This window comes from Mustela lutreola, chromosome 1 (genome assembly GCF_030435805.1).
Source record: "Mustela lutreola isolate mMusLut2 chromosome 1, mMusLut2.pri, whole genome shotgun sequence".
In the NCBI taxonomy this organism is placed as follows: Eukaryota; Metazoa; Chordata; class Mammalia; order Carnivora; family Mustelidae; genus Mustela; species Mustela lutreola.
In genome coordinates, this window is record NC_081290.1 from 62,496,866 (window position 1) to 62,524,700 (window position 27,835).

The 27,835-nt window shown below is 45.3% G+C and overlaps 1 protein-coding gene and 1 long non-coding RNA gene across 6 annotated transcripts; one reads left to right on the forward strand and one right to left on the reverse strand.

Moving 5' to 3' along the window:
• Positions 1 to 3: 3 nt before the first annotated feature.
• Positions 4 to 25,859, forward strand: LOC131826310 (uncharacterized). 5 transcript variants are annotated; one of them, XR_009351540.1, is made up of 4 exons: positions 4 to 1,025; positions 1,520 to 1,596; positions 22,022 to 22,125; positions 25,538 to 25,859. It is a non-coding gene; the product is annotated as an uncharacterized LOC131826310 (long non-coding RNA). The 5 variants fall into 5 exon arrangements; XR_009351537.1 differs by lacking the exon at positions 25,538 to 25,859 and adding an exon at positions 22,608 to 22,742 and having other exon boundaries at positions 1,444 to 1,596; XR_009351536.1 differs by lacking the exon at positions 25,538 to 25,859 and adding an exon at positions 22,608 to 22,742.
• On the reverse strand, positions 10,602 to 22,821 carry LYAR (Ly1 antibody reactive). Its single transcript, XM_059165339.1, has 8 exons — positions 22,681 to 22,821; positions 21,345 to 21,459; positions 18,073 to 18,180; positions 17,877 to 17,960; positions 14,339 to 14,765; positions 13,951 to 14,037; positions 11,405 to 11,490; positions 10,602 to 10,916 (listed from the first exon to the last, which is right to left on the reverse strand). Exons 1-8 carry the CDS (start codon positions 22,800 to 22,802, stop codon positions 10,782 to 10,784), a joined length of 1,164 nt encoding a protein of 387 aa, XP_059021322.1. The 5' UTR covers positions 22,803 to 22,821; the 3' UTR covers positions 10,602 to 10,781.
• Positions 25,860 to 27,835: the final 1,976 nt, after the last annotated feature.

Below are 27,835 nucleotides of genomic sequence, written 5' to 3' on the forward strand. Positions count from 1 at the left end.
ACTTCCGCCATTGGATCTCCGACGGAAGTGTGTGTGGCTGTGAGGAGTGGGGATTATGTAGTTTTCGCGGTTTTAGTTGGTGAGACTCTAGGGTGGGGTTGGGTTTGCAACCTCCGAGCTCGAGTACACAGAATCTGAATTTCAAAAAATACTGACCCTGCCCCCGCGGAAGAGATCCCAGTTGGATTCCGACCTACGGAAGGCCAGAAGGACCAGGCTTCTCAGTGCCGCCAAATGCGTGCCAGGCGAGGGTGCGCGGCTAAGTGGCGCCGCCTGTTTCCCTCGGCTCTTTACTGACCGAGCCTCCTCTGACTCCCCTGTGCCCAGAGCATCTTAGCACCCCGGCTTCTTCCCTGCTTTTCCTCTTCAGGAGTCGTCCAGCTAGACTTGAAAGGGCCAAAGGCAGCCCTGGGAGGTGGAAAGGCCAGCCGCCCGGTCCCAGTGCCCGCTGCCCAGCCTCGATCCTCGCCCCTGCCTCTGATGGGCTTGGGCAAGAGATAAACCTCTCTGGGTCTGTATCCTCTTAGATCTGTTGTGGGGTTTAAGTAGGGAGCGCCCGTGTGTGGTTCATGTTAGCCTCCTCCCGACTCGTGAGAAATTGCCTCCGCCAGGAACGTGGGAGCCGAATTTGTACTTGCCCGGAGAACTGCCGCTTCCCATTACGTACATTAACCAAGAAAGACTGTCACGAATTCACAAGCTTTTTCCAGTAGTGGACCCGTTTATTACTCTCCTACCCGGCCCTATGCATCATGTGTTGAAAAATTCTGTGCTTAACTATTGCAATATGATTACTGAGCACCTGCTATTTGCTGGGAACTGTTAGACACTATGCTTGGCAATAGATAAAGATGAGTAAGAGATCACGTTGCCCTTGAGGCACTCCTGGACCGAAGATGACCACAGAGAACTACTACAGTGTAGTGCAGTGTTTATAAATGTACAGAAGAAGAAATGTACGAATTTTTGTTAATTCAGTCAGCCTTTTCTGAGCAACCATATCCACTAAAGTGCTGGGGACAGAGGTGAGTTAGAATCTAGTGGAGGAGTCGATTTCAATACAGGGCTGTAACAGAAATACCATATGTGGAGTTATGGGGGCACCAATAAAGGGCTGTGTGCTCTGCTGGGCGTGTGGGCAGCAGGGGGAGTGGCTTGAGGTGGATTGAATACATGGGCGGATAGCCTAGGAAGCAGCCCAGGAGGTAAAGTTTGCATTAATAAGCACTTTGGTATCTTCTATATGTCATGAGTATTTGCAGAAGAGATTTAATAAGTATTCAAGAGAAGAATGCCAAGTTTCTGCTGGTTGGCTTCTGTCATTCCTTCAGCCTTTCTAGCAAACTCGTAGGAGCAAAGGATGTAACAGCTGGATAGATCATATGGCCTTTCTACACAATGCCTCCTTTTTTGTTTGGTTTTGTTTTTTCTTCTTCTTTTCAGACTCCTCAAGAACCAGGATTCATCAGTTCAAAGCCAACTGAGGTCTTCGCCCTCCCCTCTTTTCTCTCTTGTACAGGGTTAGAAGCCTTGTCAACAGGAAGTGAATTCCTCCTATCAAATACAGTCTTCTGTTGATTGTCTCCTTGCAAGAAGGTCAGTGCTGGGTCTCCCTTGTAACTGAATATTCCCCAGAGCATCACAGTGACTCCAGGGTTTCCATATGTAGTATGTTCAGGTCAGATCCAGTTTCCTCTTTGATGGTTTCAGGGTCTTTGTATTTGGATCTGAAGCCCTTTTAGCCTTTTTCCCCTGATATTTTTAATGGAATTACTCGCACACCATATTGATGATACTTAAAAGCAGGTTGGAAAAAGTCCAGTATTTAATGACCACATCTTCTTTGCTGGGGCCAGTTAAATAAGTTCTTAACTGTGTGTTCTGTGTACCTTAATAGATAACCTGATATCAGATTGCTACCAACCAAGGGATTTCATTTTCAATGTCAATTACTTATGGGGAAAAATGAAATTGACTATGACCTTTGCTGGCTGTCCTTAGCAACTTGGTTACATCCAATGTGTTTATAAAATTTTGACTCCTGTCTCCATCATGATGGGTCTTTGGACAAGGTATTTCATTGTTCTAAATATCAGTTTCCTCATCTTGACACAATAGGTACCAGAGTGATGATAAATGTGTACCAATCACTTAGCTTATTTCCTGGAAAATGATATGTGTTCAAGAAGATAGTTACTATTCTGTACTACTTACTTAGCCTTGCAGATCCTGCTCACCTCCTAATCAGTTATTCCCTTCTCCTTGGGCTCCAGAAAGGCTTCTTGTGATTTTCCTTCCACTTGTGCTCTCCCACCTGACTGTGGGCAACAACCATATCTTAGTAGTTCCCCAGTACCTTGCAAACACCTGACACGTAGCAGGAATTTCATTACCCAGTTTTCACCTCAACCGTTGGTCACAGTTAACTGGTCTTCAGTGTGAACACATATCCCATCCTCTGAGAAGCTACTTTCCTTCCTCTCTGTAGTAGTCCTGCAGAGTTCCCATGAGACCCAGCCTGTCCTAGGGGAGAACACCGGACCCAGACCAGACCTGACAGTCCCTGGGACTTGAGCTGGGGCTGCTGAGACCTCCTTTGATGGTATGATAAGCTGTGAGGCCAGTATGGTCTTGGGTTTGCCACCACGGAGACCCATGGAGAAAGCCAACCTAGGAAGGAAGCTCTGAGATGCAAGCCAAGCATTGTTGGTAGCATCATTTCAATCTTGACTCCCGCCAAGCCCTGGTTAACCTAGGTAAGAACATGAGCTCTGGAGCCAGCTTCCTGGCTGACTGGCATCACTGATTCTGCCACAACTTGCTGTTCCAGTGTTGGGCAAGCCAGGTATCTGCTCTTCTGCCTTAGTTTCCTCATTTGCAAAATGGATTAAGGATCACATCTACCTCACAGGATTGGGTAAAGATCAAAAGTATTAATACATGCAAAGTGCTTAGAACAGCGTCTGACCCAGAGAAAACTCTCAGTAAGTCTTACCTGTTGTCATTAATCTATTGCTGAGAGGTCACTGATTTTTGAGGCCAAAAAAAAAAAAAAAATCACTTTTTAAGAAAACTAATGCCACTTAAGAGGTTTTGTATTATGTGCCACCCAGAGTCCAGACCAGTGTGGCTCTGTCCTCCCACTGGGCCATGTAGCTGTTGCATTGGGCCCAGCTGGATGGTGAGCATCTCCAGGAATGAGGTCAGACATGCAGAGCTCTGAAGGAAGGGCTTGGCCTGTGGGAAGTGCTTAGTAAATGTTCGTTTGTGTCACTTGGGATACCGCCCTTCATTCCGAAAGGAAAGCCAGTTTTTAAAAAAAAAGTCTTTTAATTATATAAACAATGTAATGAAGTACAGGTTTCTCTTTCTGCACAACTCCATTTCCCTGATGAAAACTATGGCATTGGGATTGCTACCTAAAAAGACAACATTTTAGAGGCTTTTGATCAGTACTTTGAAAACAGCTCCCAAATGGGCAGTCACTTCACACTTCCACCAGCAGCAGGCAGGAGAAACCTTCTTCAACTTTGCACCCATAGCTGACTTGATCATTCTGGTAAATTTTTCTTAAGTGATAATGCTAGAGAGGTGATTCTACCATTTTATTTATTTTTTATTCTTTAAAGATTTATTTATTTGAGAGAGAGCGAGCGCAAATGGGGAGGAGGGGCAGGAGAGGGAGAAAAAAATCTCATTCAGACTCCGTGCTGAACTCAGGTTGTGAGTTCAGCCTGAGCCAAGTCAAGAGTCAGGTGCTTAATCAACTGAGCCACCCAAACACCCTGTTTCTGCCGTTTTAATTTTATTATTAACAGGGTTTTTTTTCACTTGTTGTCTATTTGCACGTCATTTTCCTTTGGGGATTTTCATTCTTTGGTTGTTTTTACAGGTCAGAGATGCCTTTGAATATCAGATCTGTGTTCATTAGGCTTTTATCACTTTACTGTTTATCTTTTACGTTTGATCACTTTCATAGCTATGTTTAGTTTTGGGTTTCTTCACTTGTAGCTTGTGGTGAAGGCAGAGTTGGGACCAGGTGGGGTACAGTTGGAAAATCCTAGCAGTTGGGAAATGCTCAGTCACTTAGGGGATGAATCACATGATGACTCCACCTGAACCCTCTTCAGATGGACTTAGTTGTGGCCTGCCTGTTGTTAGGCGCCTGGTTATCCCCAGAGAGACTTTTTTTTAGTTAACCACAACTAAAACCAACCCTAACCAGCCCAAGAAAAACAGTAATGATAACCACAGCAATAAGCATCATAAAATATACACGCAATTTTTTTTTTTTTTTTAAGAAGCCTATTGGAATTCCACTGAAGAATTTTACAGGATTGAAGGACTAGGATTTCAGTCAAGTCTGAGTGAGGCTAGCTCTGGGAGCGGCCACATGACTCAGCTTTGAGGAAACTGTGTGTCTGTGGCAGAGGGTGAGAGCTGGCTTGCACCCTCTGCCCATTGCCACCCCTCGCATGCCAGCTTCTGACCCTCAGCATCTATGTCACTTTGGGGTTTTCTGTGGTCACACTGTCCTGCAGCAGTGAGAGATGGAATTGTCAGACAAGGGACATCAGTGTGATTCTGGAGCCCTGCTGCCCAGCACCAGAGCAGCCCCCGGTCAACCTCTGAAGACACGCAGTGTTCTGTGTTCTGGGATAGGGTGTTAGGGAGAAGAATGGAGAAGCTTCCTGCTGGGGCTAGTGGGTCAGGCGGCAGGGAGGTGCTCAGCTCAGCCACAAGAACAGGACAGGAAAAGGACCGTTCCTAAAGCTAGATGGAGAAGGAGGGGGTAAGGGCGGGGACTGGCGGTCTTGTCCTTGACAAGATCTAAATCATTCATTGCCTAGAATTTGGCCTGTTGATGGCGTGCATGTCATCAAATAAAACAAGCTCATTTCTAAGAAAAGGCAGGTGGAAACAAGAAGGGGGTCCTGACCCAAGGAATTTTTGGTCAGGAGGAGAAAAAACTACAGTATCAAGGAGACAGCAGAGTTCATATCCTGATCCTGATGTGACCTGAGGCAAGTCACTTAAGTTCTCACATCTCCTCATCCACAGAATGGGCGTCTTACAGCCCCCTCCTGGACTAGGTGAAAGATTTGTGAGATGGACAGATGCAGACATAAAGGGCTTAGCACTCCACATGAGGAACCCAGTGTCATCAGGGAAGTGAAGTCTAGGTATTGGGGAGAGCAGACCAGGAGTGGCACATGGTCAATACCAGTGAAGCAATGGCAGGTCCCAGCAGTGCAGCCTCAAAGGGGTGAGCCTGGTGGCCTTCCCATAGGAAGAGGTCAGGCTGATGTTAACAGTAGCCATCTTTGACCAGCACCTTACCTGGAAGGACTAATATTCACAGCAACCACGTGAGGTAGTCACCAGCATGACTGGGATCTGATGAAGCATTACCTTAGTCCCTTGATAGAAGGATTCAGTGATCTTTTTGGGAGATTCATTGTAATTGCTGAGTACATACCTTATTTATCAGAGCCGAAAGGCCCCTCATTGCCCGGGTCTTGGCCTGTCGCCTCACAGCTTGTGAACTGGAGCGTAGAACTCAGGCAGGTTTGGCCTCAGAGCCTAAGCTCTGAGTTGCTAGGCTAAGCGGGCTCTGATGACTCAGAGCATTTCAGGACATAAGCTATAGAAAAGTCAGAGAGCCCAGAGCTCATTCTTGCCAAGTGCTGGCTCCGAGATGCTGGGCCACTTCATTCATTCAGCGAGACACGAGGAAGACAGTATATGTGACCTGATTGGCCTTTTCCCACCCAGACCTGTGGCAGGCATGGCTAATCAATCCTGGCATTTCTTACCCTTCCTAAACACTGGGGTAGGGCCTCCAAATTCTGAAGGACACCAGAAAATCACCACCAATTGACTAGCATTAACAGATCAGATAAAATCTAGTTGCTATACCTCACATGAAGTCTTAAGGCATGCCAGACAATAGTACAGAAGTGCAAACCGGGGGTTGCTTTTATGCCAGTAAGAGTCTGCCTGTCATTTCCTTAAGACATCCAACATAGGACCAATGCCCCGAAAGTCACACAAGTCACACAGGGAATTCGTCCTGCCAAGCTCAGGAAAATGAAGGTATTACCTTCAAGGAGGGTGAATCCTTGCTTGAGGAGGGTCCGTTGGACCCTACACCCTCCTTGGGCACCACCCCAAGGACATGGCCACAACTCCCGAGGAAACCTCCCATTAAAAAGACAAAACAAGGGGAAGAAAATCCCAGCCTTCTGAGATTGGTGGTGGAGAACAGAGTCCCTGTTTGCAAGGCCACATCACAGCACCAGGCTCTTGACAAGGCTGGATGGAGACCTGGTTTCAGGGACCAACACAGTCAGGCACAGAGAGCCCTTGAGGTCACTGCCTGCAATCAGGGTGAGAGCTGGCTTCACCCTGGCTTCCATCAGGACAAGGATTTGGAACCACCAGCTCCCTTTAACCCTTGGTTCTCAAACTCATTCAAATACTACTCAACTCTTCAGCCACTGAGTAGAATCACTCCCAGGCAGTAGAGTGCCAGGCACTTTTGTGGAATATCATGAAATATGCATAAATTAAGTGAAAACTGACCCAGTGCTATAAAAGTTCACAGCCACTTCCATTGTATCTGAGCTAGAATCGCATGCATGGTGACAGATGTGGTGAATTTTTTAGGCAGGGACTCCTTATCAAGGAGAAAGTTCTGTTGCCTGGACTTTTTTTTTTCCCCCTGAAACCTAGAAGAGGGACTGCCATTTCAATTTTAGCTATAAAATAGCTCTCTGTTCAGATCAGCTTGGTCAGAGCAGGGCGACCCTATAACATTACCATTAGCATCCCAATGCAAACCTGATGCCAGGTCCCAAGAGCAGAGCTGTTGGCAACTACCCAGTAGAACCGAGGTTGTACCCACCTTTGATCTACAGGGGGGAAATCTAATATATGGACCACCGCGGGCCTCCAGCACAAGTCGGCCTGAGGTCACCAGGGAAGGCAGAGCAGCAAAGGTCATGTTTCAGCAGCTCACAATAACTGCTCTGTGGCTAAACAAAGGCCTGACCTTCCAAGCCATGTCTGAGCTTTCAACTCTGACATCTGTGTTTACTCCGCAATTATAGCTTAAACTACCAAAGGGACAGTTTAATCATTTAAATCAAAGGGACTAAATTAGAGTGTCCCTGGATCCCACCCTAAGAAAATCTGGACAAGGCTTCATGCTCAAAACAAAGGGCTTCTCTTTCCCCCAGTGCATACGACTGCTTTGTACCCAAGACAGGGAATTAGAAGGGAGGTCTGAACCCAAATTGCAGGAGTCTGGAAATCTAGTAAGTGAGCTGAGCAGGATCCTGAGTTTCTTGAAATGCTGAAAAGACAGTGGTAGATTTATCTACTAGTATGTCATTCTTTGCGGGGGAGGATGTGGCTGTGCTGATTCAACATCACTCAAATCTGTGAAAATGTAGAGGTAGTTTTCTGCAGCTATGAAGCTGCTGGTAACTCCCAGTGACTTGATAGCATTGACTAGCAGAGCTAGTGTGAGAAGAGAGACCCAGAGATGGAAATTTGAGAAGCACTAAATTTCAGTGCACTTCTGGGCAAAAAAAACTCACCAGCCCTCATGCACTGAGGGGTGCCCTATAAACTGGTAAGAAGGCTCTGGAAAACCTTTGGGCCTCATCTCTCACAGCTGATATGCAGGCGATGACTCCGTGATTATAGTCCTCAGTAGACACCCAGTAGAAAGGGAGAAGCCCCGTACCTGCACCAGGAGCCTCGCAACACTGGGGCCAGCCAAGCGTGTCCTTAGCAAAAAAAGGGATCGATGTTGGGCATCCATAAAGACAGTGTCCACTCATTGAATAGAAAAGGAACTTAGAAGGTCTATGTTAGCCATTTCTTGAAAGCTGAAAATATATTAAGCTCTAGTAACCACAAAGTATGGGGAAATATATAGAATATGCCTTTCCTTTGGATGAATAATTGATCTCCAGTTTCCTTCAATAACACAGGGAATTAGAATCGTTTAAGAGTGCGATGATGGTTCTGTATCTAGGTATAAGTCAACAGTGTTCAGTTATCTACTTTGCACTGGAGTCCACCTTCATCACTGAGACAAAAAAGAATAACATCAGCCAGGAAGATCCGTTTTCAGTGGTGGAATAACGAAGTAAGACAAACTGTCCATAGCTTTCACTAATGGGAATGAGTTGGATAAAACCTCTGATCTCTAAGAACTTGCCTCCTTCAACTGCAAAAGCATTATCTAAAAAAACAATCTATATCAAAAACTGTTGCTTTTTCCCCCTCCCCAATTCTGAGAAATCTATTTTGGAAAAAAAAGAAGTAATTACAGGCTAGTGAGATTTTCAAAGTAAAATTTTTTTAAAAGATTTTATTTACTTATTTGAGAGATAGAACATGATCGGGGCGGTAGAGAGGCAGATGGAGGGAGAGGCAGCTCACAACCTGAGCTGAAGGCAGACGCTTAACCGACTGAGCCACCCAGGTGCCCCTCAAAGTAAATGTTTTAATAGGACCTGGGCAGCTCAAGTTTTAACTCTGAAAGAGAAATGGTATGTTTAGAAAGATGAGAACTTTTCAAAGATATTCATGAAAGTCTCCAAGCCTATAAAAATGCTATTGACCTGACTTTATGAGCTTATTCTCACAAGGACCCCTGGCAGAATCCTCAGTTCTGTCATCCTGTCTGTTAACCCAAGGTTTTTGAGCTAAAACTTGCGGGCAGCACCCAGCAACCGTGAGGCCGACAGCTGCTCGGCAATGCTAGCATAGTGCCTGGGTGCTGGGGCAGAGAGGTCATCTTCCTGCACCCCAGGAGCAAGCCACTTGTCCTTGCCTGAAGCAAAATTTTGCAAAATCACGCAGGGTTCTCCACATTAATTTTGCTGTTTTCAAACTTTATCCACATAAATGTCCCTGTACCCACACTGCCTCATTCTTTGGCTTCTTCATAGCCCATCTTCTCCCAAACCCAGCTTGTTAGTGGCATCATGGAAAACGGCAGTGTGCACAGCTGACAAATCCAGGCAGCACCAGAAAGTAAGGTATCCCATACAAAAACACGGTGTCCAAATGCATCCTGGCAGGTTCAGAGATACCCGAGGGCCAGACCCAGCAGACCAGTGTGGGAATAGGCAGAATATGGCAGAATTCAATGTTACACTCAACTCAGACACAAAGCTATAAAGTCAGTCACAAATACCATTAGATCAGTTTCTACAGTCCCTGGGGCTCCAGTATTGTGTTCGAGTCTAAGTTAGGCAAGCAGCTGCCAAAACCAAAGGGTGGTCTGTGTGCAGGGCCCTCAGGAATGGTATGTGGATCATGCTCATCGCCAGACCCAGAGGCATGACTACACACCTAGGGAGCCCTTCCCACCATCAGCCGCAGCACTGAAGACCCCTATCCGTGACACTGACTATCAGAACCTGCAGAGCCAGCCTTGCTTCTTCATCCTCATGGGGCTCAAGGGAGGCCGCTGCCTCCAGCCCCAGCACCCAGGCACTATGTTAGCATTGCCGAGCAGCTGTCGGCCTCATGGTTGCTGGGTGCTGCCCGCAAGTTTTAGCTCAAAAACCTTGGGTTAACAGACAGGATGACAGAACTGAGGGTTCTGCCAGGGCCTAAGTCTAGGTTGTACTTTATTCTGCCCCATTTGCCCAACTCTGCCTTAAATGCATCCTAGTAAAGGGGTACCGGGGTGGCTCAGTCAGTTGAGCGTCCAGCTCTTGGTTTTTGCTCAGGTCATGATCTCAGGGTTGTGAGATGGAGCCTGGCATCTCAGACTCTGCTTAGCGGGGAGTCTACTGGAGATTCTCTCCCCATCCTCCTCTGCCCCTCCCACCACTCTACCCCCACCCCACACTCACACTCTCTCTCTAAAGAATAAATTTCTAAAAAATGCATCCTGGTACAACTGACAAAAAAATAAAAACCAGCATAGATCTTGAAATGCTGCGGAGCTTCTCTTGACTCTGGGCCCAATTCCAAAGCCTTCATCCCAACAGAGTGCCCCTCCCATCATCACAGCGGCCTGTCCCCAGATCAGAATGGAACACATTGCTGCTGAATTTGGGGGCGAGTAAGGGACCTGTGGGCAGAGCCTACTCCAATCTCAGCAAGTGGCCGGACACAGCTCTCCTCCGGCACCACACAACAGGACTCAGAATACCTCGTCTGAGAGCATTTCCATCCACTCAGAACCCTGGGACATCAACACATCTAAGTGATGGGCTCGGTTTCAGGCAAGCGACTTCCCCTAGGTGGTCACAGTCTCTCTCAGGCTGAAGCAGGACAGGGCCACAGTGCGGATGGGCCAGACTGTTAAAACAAACCTCATCTGAAGAGGGGGCCTTCCGCAGAGTCACAGACTGCCACAGACTGAGGACTCTTGTGACCATTTCACATGTTCTGACAATACAACAAACCCACCAAAACCTCTAATTAAAACTGTATAAAAGTGATGCAGTTAAAACACTTATTTTGTCTGCTCCAAAAAAGGAATATTTTTTTTTTTTACTTGTAAAATTTTAAAAGTTTTTCACCATAAAAGTATTCTGTCAAGTACAATAATTTTGACCACCAGATTTAGAATCTTGGATAAGAATATATTTTCTCATAAAAGTTCTACCAAAAATAGACTTTATCCTTAACTTAAAAATACAGCTTTGGAAAGCAAAATTAGGAGTTGTTATAATTCATTATGTTTTATAAACAGCAGTGAAAGACATCAACAGAACAGATTCCATTTTTAAATATAAAAATGTTCATTTCAAAAGCTTGACTTTGTCCTTTAGTAACTTAAAGGTGGGGTTCTTGCTGATTTTCTTGTTAAAGATGGTCAGGAGCTCCTCTTCAGACTTGTGATGCTCATTCGTCACTGCATAATACTGAGCTAAAACCTTCACAAGGAAAAACAATCATCAAATTGGTGATCTTTTTCCTGAAAATTTGCCTGGAATGTTCTTTCTTTAACCCAGAATTAGGACAACAGTAAAAAACAAAAGCAACAGGCATTGGTAGCACAGGTGTGTTCTGTGGAAATTCAGACACCTGTACACATAAGAGCACTCTGCTGGATGGGTATCACACAGAAATGCAGAGTTAGATGCAAAAACAGAAGAAACGACTGCTCTGGAATAAGCAGAAGAGAGCTAAACACCAAAAACTGTCGTTTTCAAGTTTAATGTGGGCACTGTTCTGGCTAACAAAGTATGATGGGATTTGGCCCAATTCCCTCCCATCAGCCCTGAGGAGCTAGTGAGCAGCTTGAAAATCACCAAGATACAAACAAAAGTGTAGTAGTTTAGATGGGGGAAAAAACACAAAACCTGTACAGCTTTAAGAAGGGGCTCTCCCCAGCTTGTATACCTGCGTTCAGGAGCCATACCTTTTTCCTTAGCTTTTTGATGGCTACTTCATTGTCTGGGGCCTGTCTCAGAACTGCTTTAATGGTTCCCTTCCAGTTGAATTTACCTAAAATATAAAGAATAATACATAAACCATTTTGTTTTGGTGTACTACCAGAGGGATAAAGAAACTATCTGTGTAACATCTGTTTGCCACCCAGGAAACTAACACACCTGACAGTACAAAGTAGCAGGAACCTGACCTGTCCGAGCACAGGGGCCGACAAGCCCAACTCGCCCTCACAGAGTGAGTGAACTGCATGTCATATGGGCACCCTGAGTGCCATCGCCACTGCAAGGATGAAGCAGGATGAGTGGTCCCTGGTTTTGAGACCTCTGATAGACTTACAGGGACCAAGACTGTGTGGTATTTGGAGAGGGCAGACACACACATCAATGAAACAGAATTAAGAACCAGAAGAGAACTACACAAAGAGGCCAAACTGACTTGAGAAGGTACAAAAGCAATTCAGTGAGGTGACAAGAGCCTTCTTAACAAATCACCGGAGCGATTACATAGGGACCCACAAAAAAAATGAACCTTGCACTCAGTCTCATCTTTTACTTGAAAATCAACTCCAGCTGGATCACGGGCTGAAGAATAAAATATAAAACTATAACATTTAGGAAAAATGTGGGGAAAAAACCTTTGGGATTGCGGGTTAATAAGCAAAGAGTTCTCAGACATGGGACCAAAACATGACCTGTTAAAGGGGAAATCACAAATGAGGCTTCATCAAAACTAAAAATTTTGCTCCAGAAAAGATTCTGTTAATGGGGCACTTGGGTGGCTCCGTCAGTTGAATGACTCTTGATTTTGGCTCTGGGTTGTGAGATGGAGCCCATTGCTGGGCTCTGCATGGACTGTGGAGCCTGCTTGGGATTTTCTCTCTTCCTTGCTCTTTGCTCCTCCCCCTCTGCCACTCGTATTCTTGCTCCTTCTCTCTTTTTTTTTTTTTTTAAAAAAAAAAAAGGAAAAAAAAATTAGGAAAGATTCTCTTAAGAAAACAAAGATAAACTATAAACCAAAGGAAAAAAATAACCTTACAAACCACATAGCCAACAAGAATTAGTATTTGGGACTGAATATGTAAAGAACTCTGAACTCTTAATAGTAAGAAAGAAAACCAACTTCACCAGGGGCAGAAGACAGGAACAGATGTTATAATGAGATAACAGATGGCAAACAAGTACACAAAAAGATGTCACCATCATGAGGGATGAACAAGTTGAAATCACCCCGAGCTATTACTACACACTAATCAGAATGGAAAAAGAACTAGTATCGCCATCAAACTCTGGCTGGGACCTGGGAGACCCGGGAGAGTCTCACATTGCTGGGTAATACAGAGCAGTGCGGCCACCCTAAAAATGCAGTTTCTTTAAAAACAATACACAGGCCCCACACCACACAGCAACTGCACTCCTGGACATTTCTTCCGGAAAAAGTGATGCGTGCTCCATACAAACCAGGGCATAAACGCTGACACAGCTTTGTTAATCCCTGAGATGTCACTCAGAGCAACCAAGCCTGGAAACAACCCACGTGTCCTTCAGATGAATGGTCAAGCAAACTCGTCCACCTATGCCCTGGACTGGGACTTAATCAAAGGACAGGATTACCAATTCGTGCAACCTGGATGTATTTCCAGATAATAAGGCCGAGCGAAAAGAGTTAATCTCAAAAATTCACATACTAAATGATGTCATTTGGGTAATGTTCTGAAAGTATGAAATTACAAAAATAGTGAACAGATCAGTGATTGCTAGGGGCAAGTGGGGCAGGGGAGAAACAGACATGCAACACGGGCCCACAGTGGGGCTCCCTGGGACGATGGAAACCTTCCTCTCTTGACTGTACGGATGTCAGCATCGATGGAGACACTCAGTTGTGCAGGGTGTGACCCTTGGAGGAAACTGGGAAAAGGATACCTAGGTCTCTCTTACTTCTTACAACTGCATGCGAATCTACTATTGTCTTAAAACAAAAAAGGAATTTTAAAAAGGCTTACACGTTCCAAGTCAGGTGCAGGTGGGTTCCAAACTAAGAGATCTAACCCAGCTTGGGCAGTTACTGAACCTCCACTAATAAAGCCTTGGATCTCATTGGAGGAGGCAGCATTTTAGAGGAACAGTGAAGGCCAGGGACTGGGTTCTGACAAGTATACATTCTGGCTGAGGGAGTTCCAAGCAAGGAGACGTGGGGAGCAGCCAGAGATGGGAGGCTGGTGGGGACTTCCAGGAGAGTAAGAGGGACAGGGTCAAGGGAAGCAGGGAGAAGAGAAAGGAAACACCACCTCAGAAGGCCATGCTGGCTTCACCTTCAGTTCCAAAGATCATGTATTTCAAGTCCAGACAGTTTTACCCTTAAAACTAGAAAGACACTGGACAGTGACCCACAGAGCTCTCACACCCTACCTGAATCTGCTTTCAGTCTTCCATGGCCTCTGGAGGGGATGACCTGCCTGAAGGTCCCAGGTCCTTCCCACCCTGGAGGGCAGACCTCTCCCAATGATGGCAGTCATACCTTTTGTAGGAGCCTCATGGTTTTCTGGTTCTCCGCCCTCCGGAGGTCCTGAGAACTTTCTCTTTTTCTTCTTATAATCTGTGTCATCTAAGTAGCAGGATTGAAAAATAAATAAATAAAAGGTTTGCATTTATAATAGCAGCTACCATTTAATGAAAGGCCAGGCTGCTTACATCTGTCATCTTGCCCGCTGCCCAAGCAACCCAGCACCTGTGGGCTTCTCCTCCTCCGCATCATAGGAGCACATGGCAAATGGAGAGGTGCTCACTTGCCTGGCCAGAGCCCAAAGCTTAAGCCCTTGGCCTTACTTGGTTCAGAGTTGACCCAGCCCCAATTCGCGGCTTTACAATCCGCTTCACAAAGCCCAGAGCATACACTTGCCACGCACCTTCCAAGTGCTTCTGCTTTCTCTTCGCAGGCCAAGCTTTTGTGGGCTCCTCCTCGGCGTCTCCTGCACAGGCCCCAGCTCCATCCTTTGCCCTGTCAGCAGCCCCCTCCGCCTCGCCCACCTTTCTCTGGCTTTTCTTCCCTGCAGACCTCAGGGCTTCCCCTCCAGCCGCCTGGGCTGTTTTGTGCTTCTTAGGCTTTTGATTCTTCGAGTTCTCTTGGTGGTTTTCTAATTTTAGTTCTTTCTTCTCTTTTTTCCTATTCTTCTGCCTTTCTTCCTTCCTTTCTCTCTTATTCTTCTTCACCTCTGCTTGCTTTTCTGTGCTGTCACTTGTTCCAGAAGCTGGCACCTTAGCAGAGAGCTCTGCGCGGGGTGGACTGACCGCCTGGGTGAGGGGCTGCCGGTCTTGACCCTTACTGACTGCTTCCTTATGACAAGGCAAAACCAAGAGACGCATAAATACTCATCCCAGACCGTTCACATCACTGCACATGGCTACTAAGCAAACTGTTCCAAGAAAAATGTCTACTACTTACCATTTTACAACTCTGACCCCCTCCAACCAAGAGCTAAAATGTAGCAGTAAATATTATCCAATGGGGGGGAAAAAAAACTTCCCCCAGCCCACACTCCACCCTGAATTTAACAAACATTTTCGTTCCACTGGAAAACTGATGAACCCTTATGTCACATAAGCTAGACCTTTAATTTTAGTGCACTCTTCACCTTTCTTTCTGATAGAAGGTGAGCACTTGGGTATGGCAGAAACCACAGGATTTACGCATCTGCAGACCTGGACTCAAGCACCAGCTCAGTTAATTACTAGCCGGGTGACTCAGGGCAAATTATTTATCTGCTCCGAACTGATTTCCTCACTGACAGAATGAAAGGGTGTAAGATGTACCTTGTACAGCTGATATACGAATAAAATGGGAAGTGATGTACTGGGCTTACAGCTCATGGCACTCAGTAAGGAGGAGCAGACTGAGGACACTCAAAGGAGCCACTGAGCGTACAGGACAGGCTCTGTAAGTTCTGCAGTACTAGAGAGGTCTCATGTACTTGTTATTCAGAATGGAGGACAGGCCTCCGGGACACGTGGCTGGAGGGTGAAGCCCGGGAAGCAGGGAAGCAGAGGTAGCTAAGGAGCTACATGCCCTGGAGGAAGATAAACGTCCGGCTGCTGCACTGCCTCATTCAAGCCAGCACACAAATCCGACTGAGAACAGACTCTAGCAGAATGAGTCCCACTGCCCGCTGCCCCACCCCTGAAAATCTGCTGGTCTCCACGATAGCCCTTTCGCAGGAGATGGCCCCAGAAATGTCCTGAACTGCTCTGGGAACCCTGGACTCCTCACCCAACAGGGGCGCCATCTTCATTAGGTACCAACCAGGTGACAGGCCAAGTCACCTCCAGTCTTCCTCCTTTGGGAGCCTGGGTCTCAGGAGGGAACTCCTAACCCCCAAAATGAGCTGAAAAAAGGACTGGCTTTGCCTCACGCCTCATTCAGTGCTCAGCCCTGGCTGAGAGCACAGCCCCTGGGAGAGGAATGGTAAATTGACCAGCTGCCATTTCCCCAGCAGCTCAAATCAGCCAGACCAGGCACATGGCAGAAGGGCAGGAAATGAGCTCAGAAGCAGACTCAGGAGGAAGAAGGGACAAAGCCACTTCACTCCTGGCCTACAGTTTCATTTTCTATCTTAGTCAGGCACTGTATGACCACTGAAAGCCACAAACCTAAGCCTGCCTTCTGCCCAGTACAGACCATGTCTCCAGCTGCTGTCTCCCCTCTGCACCTAGAGGGGGAGACAGTCACCCCATCTTGCAGCCACTTGGTAATGAGTGAACAAAGCCATTCCCCATCTTCTTTCTACTTCATTCCACTCTCTCTAAATGCGCTCTCTTCAGTGACACCTTCCTTGACCCTTTTTCCAAACAGAGCCCCTCCCACTCTGCACCCCTCCTCCCGCCTTCCATTTCCTCTTTGTATTTCCCACGCCCCGTTGTGGTGTTCTGGCTTACCCCTGTACATAGTTATCTGTCCCACACTGGAACACAGCTCTCTGAGGGCAGGACATTGTCCTGATTACAGCTGCCTGCATAGGGACCAGGCCTGCTCTGCTGGGGCAGAGGAAGCATCCCATTAGACGAGAACTTAGGGCCTCTGGCTGGCTGGATCAACACCAGAGGCAAAGCAGCAACAAGCCATGTCTTACAGAGCTCAGTTTCCATGAGCTGCGTACTGATTATTCTTTTACTTAATATGTTCAGTTTCAAAAGGGCAATCAGAAAAGACATTTTTCCTAAACTTTGCAGTGACCTAAGTGATTCCACATCTTCGATTCTTACTTAAAAATCATGGAAATAACCTTTACAAAGAAGGTGCCTCAGAAATGCTAATTAAATGACTGGTGACAGCCCCCACTTCGGCAGCACACATACCACAACTGGGATAATGCAGAGATTAGCACAGCCCTGTGCAAGGATGGCACGCATGTGACTAGTTCTAAGATTCCAAAGGCCCAATTTGTATGTTCTGAAAGAGTCAAATGCCAGGACAGTTTCATCGTTATCCCAAGGTATTGCCCAAACTACTCTACATAAGTCCGTCAGCTCCTGCCAACGTGAATAGAATAAAACACAGTCAGAAAAGCTCACTGCTGTTTTTCAAACTACTAATGATGTAAGTCTCCAAATGGGATATAAGCTCCAAGTCGGAACAAAGTGAAGGTGAATTAATGAGGAAAAAAGTTTAAATGAACAATGTCACCAGTAAGATGGCCACATGATATCAAACCAAGACTCTCTGCACGGAGTCCACATCTGGGGGTCTCTCACATGGAACCTGCTAGGAGGCTGAGTTACAGCAAGCAGGTGCCCACTCTGCAGGGGAAGGAGACAGAGGCTCAGCAGATGCCCACTCCACACCAGCACCTGCAAAAAGGGGAGCTTCCATAGTCTCAGCTGCTTTAATCCATGTACGGGGCCTTCTGGGAACCCCTCCCCATAAGAACCCCTGGTCACGCCCATGTCCTCACTGTTTATTCTCTTCATGGCACTGTCGCCACCTGACATATTACACATTTTTGTTCAGGGCCTGCCACAGATTAGGCACTCACCAAGTACTGAATAAAGACATGAACAGGACTATCCACTTTTCTTTAAGATAAGGAAACTGAGGTTCAGAGAGGTTAAATAAAGTGCCCAAGATCAAACATTTGGCCAACAGCACAGCAGGGATTCAAACCAGGTCTGTCAGACACCCAAAGCTCCTGCTCTTTCCAGTACATCCCACTGCCTAATTTCTAAGGAAATGTTAGCTGCTACCATTATCGAACATTGGGATTAAATACCTTTCTCTGCACAATAAGGAAATCTTCTCTGCAGTGCATTCAGTTTATTCTTTCCCATAAATGAAGGCACAAAGAGGCTCTCTGAAAAAGAAGGCTGTCTTGACCTCCAAAAATAAGACATTCCCATTTCATTATTACTAATCACTTTTGCCACACTGCAAATCTAAAATTAGATCTGACTTACATTGCTGGAAGCTTCAGAAAAGATATTCCACACCTGTTCCAGAATAGATTCATTATGAACTTTTAAACTGTTCTTCATCCAATTCTATAAGGAACAAAAAGAAGGAGGAAAAAAAACCACTTGTTCCATTTTGACAGGTACATGCATGCTCAGTTACCAGTGGGCCACACATCCCCTCCACTCAGCAAATCCATACCTGAAATTTTGCCTTTTTCCTGGGAACGTTGTCAAAACCACTAATTTGCTCTAAAAGTTCTCTCACTTTGGGGCTGACATTGGGTCTTTTTATTAATTCATTAATTTTCTACAAAAAAAGGGAAGATAAAGCAAAAGTAATAAACAACTGGCACAGGAGTTTCATGAAAGCCAAATTAAGTACACTTTCCCATGGCTAGAGGTTTCTCATCCCAAGGCTAGATTTTATATTCATGTCTATGCTTATAAATTCACCACAGTACTAAAAGTCCTAACCGGAGCAATTAGGCAAGAAAAAGAAATAAAAGCATCCAAATTAGAAAGAATTAAAATCAGTTCTTCATAAATGATCTGTCTTAATGTGCAGAATGCCCTAAAGATTCTATTAAAAATAAAATCCCATTAGAACTAATAAATTCAGCAGTCACAGGATGCAAAATCCACACTTGAAAATTAAGTTCTAGATTTCTATATACTAATAGACACTGAGAGAATGAAATCAAGAAATTAAGCCCATTTACAACAGCAACAAAAAGAGTGAAATAAATTTAATCATTAAGGAGGGGAAAGACATATGCTGAAAACTATGAACACTGAAAAAATCTAAACAAGACACAAACAGGGATTCCTGGCTGGCTCAGTAGGAGGAACGTGTGACTCTTGATCTCAGGGTTGTGAGTTCAAGCCCCATGCTGGATGTGCAGATTTCTTAAAAAATAAAACTTAAAAAAATGATTTAAAAAAGAAAAAGAAAAAAGTCACAAATAAATGGAAAGACATTGTGTTGCGGGTTGAAAGACTTAATATTAAGATGGCATTACCAACCAAAGTGAGGTATAGGTTCAGATACAAGCCTATGAAAATCCAATTGACATTTGTGGGGGTTTTTTTTGCAGAAATAGAAAACTCCACCCTAAAATTCACATGGAATCTGAAGGGACACAAATAGCTACAATAGTCTTGAAAAAGAAAAAGCTAGAGGTCTCATGCTTTCTGATTTCCAAGCCCATCATAAAGCTAGAGTAATCACAAATGCATGGCACTGGCATAAGGGTGGCCATGTCAGCAAGAGCCAAAGGGCAAACAGTGTACGAAGTCCCTAGAGTAGTCAGATTGAGAGAGAGAGAAAGCAGAATGGTAGTTGTCAGGGGCTGGGGGAGGAGGGGACATGAAGAGTTAGTGTTTGACAGGACCAGAGTTTCAGTTTGGGAAGATGAAAACATTCTAGAGATGGACAGTGGTGCTGGTTGCACAGCAGTGTGAAATGTACTTAACTGTGTACTTAAAAAGGGTTAAGGTGGTCAATGTTAGGTCTTATGTAACTTATAATTTTCTAGAAACTTGGAAAAAAAAAAGCCAAAAGTGATCCAAAGACTGAGACAAAAATGGCTATTACAGACTCGGAAATTACCTGAGGACCAAGACAACAAGCGATTGTCTAGATCTAATAAATAAATCTGAAATGGCAAGAAAAGAACAGGGATGAAAATTAAATTACTGCCCTAGGAAAATGCTTATGGCAATCTCAGTGAAGGCAGAGGAAAAAGATAGCTATTCAAATGAAAGCAATGATAGCACACAAGAAAGATGGTCACTCATGAGCCAACAGGACAAATCAACACAGCATAATGCAGGATAATGTCCTTGCATTAGGAAAGAAAGCTGGGTACAGGAGAAAAATGGGTACAGGAGACAAAGAGGAGGATGAGACATAGATTTTCTAGGCCCTCAGGCAGAAAAACCAATCAAGACAATGACACAAGGTGGAATAGGAAGAAGTCAAGCTGGCTGGGCACTGGCCATGTAGTGTCACAAGAGAACAGGGCACTGGGGACAAAGCTCGGAGGAAAACACTGTGATCCCAGCAAGCAGGCACTCTCTCCCTGAGCCATCTATCCACTCTGTGTGTGAGCACAGAGACGTCTAGAAGGATGCTCCAAGAACATTAATACTGACGGGATTCCAAAATTCTGTCTTTAAAACTGAAGGGTTTAAGGATTTTTTTAAAAAGTGCAACACCCCCCCGCCCCACCCTGAGTCCAGCTGTCAGAGAGGTCACAGACAGCTCATTCATTCTCCCAGTACACTCATTCATCTGTTCACACAGCCAGCTAGGGGCTCAGGGAGGAATCCGATGACTAGTGGGCAGGTGGACCAGGACGGAAGCTGGCGGACAGCTCTTGATCTAGAATCCAGGGACAGTGCTACTGAAGTCTGACAGTTTACAGCAGGCCCAGCAAACCTTTTCTGTGAAGGGCCAGGTAGTCAAGATTTTAGGCTTTGTGGACCATCCGGTTTCTGTCCCAACTACTCAGCGCTGCCCTGGTAGCTCTAGGTAACAACAGACAACATGTAAACCAGCAGGCTGCAGTCTGCAGACCCTGCCTTCAGAAGATTTCCTTCTAGCCACAAAGGAACTCCTCCACCCAGGTACCGCAAACTCGGGGCCTAGAATGTCTTTTTTGTTTCTTGAGGGGGAATCAAGATTCAGTATGAGCCCAAAAGTGAGCCTGATGGTCTCCGGCCTAAATATCTTTGTTAAAAAAAGGAGTTTCACTGGCTTCTTAGTCTGCATTGGGCACTGAGTTAGTCCTTTGTGAATGGAGGATTTTCCCTCCCAGAAGTCTGAAAACTCACATTTAAACTCTAACACCAAAGAGAGCTAACTATTATTTGTTTGGTTTCTAGGAGAACAGAGAATTTCCATAAAGACGGCATTTATCTTTTCTTTATCCTACCTTCTATTCTGAATCCTTCCTGCTATCCATTCTGTAAACGGGGGGTACCATTCTGGAAGCTGTACCTCTCGGCCAATTAGGGATTTTGCTGTGTTTGCCATTTTTACTATGCATGTTTCCATTTTATTTAAATGGGAAACTCCTTATATTTATGAAAATATCTTTATTTTGCTCGATTCTGGTGACTGATAGATATGGCAGATTACAACATGGTTTGATTGACAAGAGCTGAATTATCATCAGAAGCAGATAAAGATTAGAAAGCATCCATTTAGTCCAATAGCCAAGGGAAAAATAGAATTCTAAAACCCTTTTTTGCAAGAAGTCTGCAAAAAATGGGATCAAAGACAAATTACATTGCACTGTATTAACAGAGAAATAAGAACGTCTTGTCATGATTTAGTTGTTCAACCTCAACCTGTCCCAAGACAATGTTTCTGCGTCTTGCCTGCATATATGATGCACTTGTTATTAGGCTTCCAGAGAAAACGGAAAACGTCAGAAGAAGCTACCTGATGAATGAGAAAGACCTTACCTGAATCCATGCCTGCTGTTTAATATCGCCTTTGTGGGTTTTACCTTCGTAACCTTTGCCACCATACTTCTGTTCTTCACTGATGCACTTCACATGGTTTTTGTAGTCATCGCCCCTTCAAAGTGATAGAAAGTTCTACCTTCAGATTGATTCTCCAACTGGAGGCTCTATCTGATGCTTGTAGCTGCTCAGACCTCCTGCACTCCAGTTTTCCTATGCTTATCACCTCCTTCCTCCAGATAGCTCAGTATAAAGCCCACCCCCAAACTTCCTACCCATTTTTATACAGATGTCTCCCACTGAAAGGGAGTAATTTTTTTTCTTTTTTTTGGTCATAAGTATGTATAGAGTAGGTCAGCACTAATTCATTATAGAGTAAGTTAAAAGTTGGAGTAAAATAGTGGAATCTTATCACTAAAAAGTTCTAGATCTGTGAGTCCTGGCAAACGAGACTTGATTCTGTCTCCTACAATCATTCTGAAGCTCTGCAGGATCCTTGGGTAAATGTCTGGGACCAGGTTGGGGGCAAGGTCCCCCAATGAGAAACAACCCAATTTTCACCTGCTTTATAGATCAGGCTTCCTCCCAGCATTAGTTATGAACAAAACCTTTAGCAGTTTCCAAAAACTACTTTTAAAAAATCGCTGCTCTAAAATAAAAGTAAAATGGATTTTTAGCAGATGGCTTCCAAACGCCGCAGAGGACACTGAGGCCGACGCACCAAAAGCCGCCTTTGCACTTAAACTGTATGAAGCTGAAGGGGACTCAGCAGAAGACTGAGGTGAGCCATCTGCAAATAATGACCCACCTCAGGAAAAAGTAGGAAAGCAAGTCAGAGATCTGTCCTGGGCCCACCCCCAGTCCTCACCTTTCCCAAGACCCCTCACAGTGGAAGTACCTGACACACTAGGGGGCCAGAAGCTCACCTCTACCATCACCCGTGAACTTCTGGGGGAGCCCAGTCTTCCCCAGGCCCCCACTGTGAATGAGTCAACTCTTTTTCTGGTTTATAAGTCCCACTCCTCAGCGTGACCAGCACACTGTGCTCCTGAAGCCTTACTTTTCACCTCTCAGGGTCTCCTAACGGTGGCAAGGAGGTGTCGCTGAGTGCCACCAATGGACCAAATGCTCCAAACATCCTCATCTCCCCCCTTCCCCCTTGTCTTCTCTTTGGACTGTCCTTAGAAAACAAGACATAAAGCACTTTTTTCCCCTTAATTTCTTTCCTCAAACTTACCTCTATTTTTTTTTTTTTTCCTTAAGGCTTCATGGGGCCAGGGCTTCTAAAACTGGTCTGGACATTTAATATGATCTTCAAGAATTGTTTAGAACTTACCAGAAATCTTTACCGCAGTCAATGCAAGACAGGCATTCACAGTTTCTGCAAATAGCCACATGCTTTTCTACTTGTACTTTCTTCACTGATTCACCACATGCATTGCACGTAAAAAATACCATTTTTAGCTAAATGGTTAGTATTCTCTATACAAGCTAGGTTTGAAGTCTAGTCCTAAAAGAAAATTAAAAGAAAGGAAAAAATAAATATCACTGTAATCTGAAACTTCTGTTCCCAATAAAGAATCATACAGCTCACTTTTCAACCATAATTTCACATGAAAATAGCTACAAAGAACAGAATCGAAGTTGATTAGTGAACTACATAAAACTCTACCAGCATGTAAGTAAAGTTATAACTAACAGTAAGGGTGGTTGACATTTGTTAAGCATGCTCACCATGTGAGGGCCTGTTCTAAGAGTTTTATACATTTTAACCTACTTAATCCTCACAGCAACCCTGGAGGGAAGGACTGTTACTGTGTACAATTTACATGGCGAATAGAAACAGAGAGATTAAGTTACTTCTCCAAGGTCACAAAGTAGCAGACCCAGGATTAATTTTGGTAGGCTGGCTCCAAGGAAGAAGTTTTAGGGACATTAAGCAAAATGTCTTACATTTTCTAATGGAAAGCTTGCTTGCCCCCCCACCCACCATGCCTTTAGATATGAATTGCCAAATTCAGAATGCGGGGGAGCAGGGTCCCAGTCCACTTGATGGCAGCTCCCTAGGACTTGTGACTGGTTGGCACGTCTTTACAATAATCAGATGAGAAGATGGGCATGGTTGCCTCACATCTGAGATCAGGTTTGCTTCCATCTTGATTGGGTGTGAGGCTGTGGCTGACCACAGGCACTGCCTTGCCAGGCCACACTGATGGCAAGATGTGCAGGGGAACCCAGAGCCGGGGACCTGCCTTTGCGTGTAGTGTATTAGGCAAGCATAGTGAGGGGGGAACATAGTGAGGGGGGAATTCAGGAGGGATTAGAAAATGAAGAGGTGTAAACATTTCTTGAAACACAGAAAACATTCATATAGGCGTGACTACATACCCACAGGTGTTAGCTCTGAGGATGTGCCCTCAGTTTTAGTGCACAGGGAGTAGGTGAGGGAGGGGCCTCCTTCATGTGGCTTCTTATTGGATCAATAAAGAAGTGGAACCATGTATCAAGGTGTCCCAGCTGCTGGGCACCGAATTACTGGAGGGCATTCACAGACCCAGGGGTCCCAAGCACTGCCCCAAGATTTAGTATGTCTGTTGCAAATACATAACTACCATTTACAGATTTCACACAGACACTACCGTGCTCAACAAAACAAATTCATCCAAAAGTGTTACAGGAGTCACAGTAACTTTCCATGGCTACATAGTTTTTTAATCACTACATCCTCCAAGAATATTGTTATTTTGCATTATAAATTTCAAAGCAAAAACACTGACAACTGTTTGACCCAGCATATTCTTCCACTTTATATAAGGCAAGGGTAAGGGTCAAGTAAACTGGTGCACTCTGATTCACAAAGAAATCCTTCACAGATGAGCAACAGGGTTCACAAGAGAATTTCCATGCATGAAATCACCCACTCTTCCACTCCCATGTTCTCGGTCACTGTCAGGTCACATATAAGGAAGTTTCAGGGCTGTTCCCTTCCATTCAGCCTTGAATGGAAATGTACATCCTGGCTGCAACCCCAGGGTTTACAAAGGCCCAGCAGATGCCGGTGGAAGCCTCTTGCCCGTTGGACATCAGCTTGCCCAATACACTACACGCAAAGGCAGGTCCCCGGCTCTGGGTTCCCCTGCGCATCTTGCCATCAGTGTGGCCTGGCAAGGCAGTGCCTGTGGTCAGCCACAGCCTCACACCCAATCCAGATGGAAGCAAACCTGATCTCAGATGTGAGGCAACCATGCCCATCTTCTCATCTGATTATTGTAAAGATGTGCCAACCAGTCACAAGTCCTAGGGAGCTGCCATCAAGTGGACTGGGACCCTGCTCCCCGCAACCCTGGCATTCTGTAGGTAGCAGATGGATGCTCAATGGCAGGCAATGAGATCATTGGCTGCTTGGCCTCACAAGAGGAAAACAAAGGCCAGAACAAGAACCAACACGTTATTCAATAGTCCATGGAGGCACTTTTGTGTAAGCACCAGTGCAAATCTTTAGTCACCAAGAAATGGATGGCCTTTGTAACCACACGGTACAAGCAGCTGCGTCCAGCCAAATTATCTGCTGAAAATTTAAAAAATACTTTCATTATGAAATCCAACAATGAAAAATACCCCCTCAAACTTAAGCTATGGCCTAGAGCTTTCTGACTTTCATTGCAGAGGTCCATTCTGTTTCTCAATAGAGGGGACGAGAGCAGGGGAAAAGGTTTCGGCAAACTTTGAGATCCAACTGGGAGACTCAGCCTGTCACTGAAGGTCAGGAATTAAAGACCTGGGGAGGTCAGCTGGAAACAAAACGTATCAACTGAAAGAAGCCAGTGATGTTGACAAAAAAGATGCTCAGAATATCTGTGCAAAACACATTATCTCTCTGGGGATTAGCCACACACCGAGTAAACATCAGTTCAGAAGAGGATTAGAATTTGGTCATATGTCCCATTGGAAAACTACCCTTTCGACCCTTTTCATTTGGTCTTTTTTGGCAGATGTTCACATCTAGAAATTGGGGGCTGGGGGGTTGTCAAGCAGAATGGGTAGGTTGCAGGGAAAGTCACATCTCAGTCTCTCAGTGCCTCAAATCTCCAGAGCCACCGGTGCATTTTTACACTTGTTCTCAAACAGGGACAGTGTAGCCAATCACTTGTTAATGAGATAAGGTTTGTAAGGAGCTTACCCTTCCCTTTTAGAGCTCTGAGGACACCCCAGCACTAGCCGAGAATCACCTTGATCAAGCCTCAGATCTGAACACCTTTCCTGTATGCAGTAAACACCTGTGTGGGTGGGTGGGGGGGGCCACCATGCAGTGGGCCGAGTTGCCCAAGTCTTAGAGCAGGCTCAACAAAGGCAGAAGCATAAATGCTACAAGCTTACAAAAAGGCGCCTTCTGAAAAGTCAGTCCCTCTAATGGAAGATAGCAAGCACTGCCTAGAACAAAAAAAAAAAAATGCTTACTCAGATTTCACAAAAGTAAGTAAACGCGAAAGGACTTCTAATAAACTTTCAAATGGATATTTTTGGTAAATTTGTGACATTTACACTTCAGACATTTGGAAAGCTGGAAACAAGCTGCATTAAGACTCTCTCCACAGGGCTTAGATATTATGTATTTCAACCTGTAGTCCCAAGTGTAAAGACACAATGGCATTTTTTATGGGGTTGAGCCTAAATAAGGATCCCCATTTTCCTTCCCTGGCTCCCCAACTCTCTGTGCACAAGGCCAGGTCCACAGAGATTCTATGTGCTCTTCCTTCTAGAGATGTGGACACATGAAAAGAGAAAGCAAGTGTTTGTGGACCAGTCAAGAGCATACTCGGGTTCTCACCCCCCGTAAGTCACTCTAATTCATTTTGGCAGACCTTTGGTCAATGCCCAGGGTGCACTGGGATCCAGATACACCTGGGAGCCTTCCCCAAAGGAGACCAGTCACTATGTGAGCTTCCAGGTCTCTAGTCATCTGTTTGGTCAACTTACTGAGCTCTCAGCAGAGGTCATAACCCAAGAAAAAGAAGATGAATTACAGAATACAATCATCAGCTCTCCATAAAGCCATTTCACACTAACAATCAGAACTGCACCCAACACCTCCAGAACAGGTATGATCATGCCACCACCTCGGCATCTGTAAGAGAAAACGGAGGCTCGGAGAGGTTAAGTCATTAGTCTGGAGACACAGGGAATGGCACAGGTGGCCTGTGACAAGCCCAAGCTTCTGTCCTGCCTTGTTATCTTGACTTGTCATGTTTGTGGCCATTTCCTAGGCCATTATTCAGCATGTGGGACCCTGAGACCCTCATCCCAAAAGAAAAACAAGAATAGGAACAACAACAACAAGGCTCTACAGTGACCTTCCATTTTACACTATGAGGATTCTGAAGGTCCACACACACTGAGCAAGGATACCACCCATGTCACAGCTGAAGATCTCAGGTGATGGAAAATGAGGCTGAGTTGAGGGAAACAGATGGCAACAACAGGGGCTGGGAACTTGTGAGGGACGTGGGGCACCTCAGGCTCCTCTTATCAGGATGGTGGCCCAGTTCTGTTGAATGTTCTGGCGACTCAGGTCCAGAGATCTGAGAGGGAACCTGCACCTGCCAATGAAAAATGACCTCAGGCTACCTTAACTTTCCAGATTCTGTTCACCTATAAAATGGGTCTAATACCTATCTTAGAGCACTGTGTGGAAAATAAGAGATAGGAAAGATTCATCCTTACCCAATGGTAGAATTTCTTATGACCTATTAATTTCCCTATCAATGCTATTGCACCTGATTCCCTGCTAAACCCATGTCTCTTTAAACATGACTAGCTTCATAAAATCACTCATCTCCTCTGGGTCCCTGTCCCATGGGGACCCACTCTGCCACCCTGTTCCCCGATACAAAGACTTCATGTTTAGTTCTAGAATTGGGATTTCGAGTTCTCTTTAAACCTTCCTGCCTCTACATTTTTATATTGTTTATTTTTACACAAAACTACAGTCACTACTCTTAAAACATTCTCTCACAGACATGTTTGCACAGACCCAGACCCCACGGCCACTGCCAAAAGAGCCCACCTCGGGGGCCAGGCTGGCAATGTCAGCACAATCCCCAGTGAGCCCTGTGACCTCCAACAAGCCACTGTCCCCTCTGAAATTCAAGTTCTCCCATCTGTGAAACAAGGGGCCAAGAGTACCTTCCAGGGGTAGAATTCCAAGAAACCAAGAGTATGGGACAAGGGAAGGACAGAAGAGTACACACTATCCACCATCTTGCCTAAGCCCCTGTGTGGGGCTGAGGATGTTCTCCATGCGTGCTCACCCGGTGAGGCTGGTACCTCTAACTCCACTTAACACATAAGCACAGGGAGGCCGGCCAAAGTTGAGCCTTGTCTCTCCACCTCCCCATGCACTGCATCACCAGCATTCCTTCGCGGGTGTTAGCAGCTGTGGAAGTCGGCCACGTGTCAGACACAATGCTGGGCACTGAGGGCCTGGGGGTTGC

Coding starts and splice junctions, on each gene's coding strand:
- LYAR (XM_059165339.1), bottom strand. CDS start 22,802: ATGGTATTTTTTACGTGCAATGCATGTGGTGAATCAGTGAAGAAAGTA. Junction 21,460..22,680: donor GACTGCGGTAAAGATTTCTG/GTAAGTTCTAAA, acceptor ATCACTTTGAAG/GGGCGATGACTACAAAAACC. Junction 17,961..18,072: donor GGAAAAAGGCAAAATTTCAG/GTATGGATTTGC, acceptor TGTTCCTTATAG/AATTGGATGAAGAACAGTTT.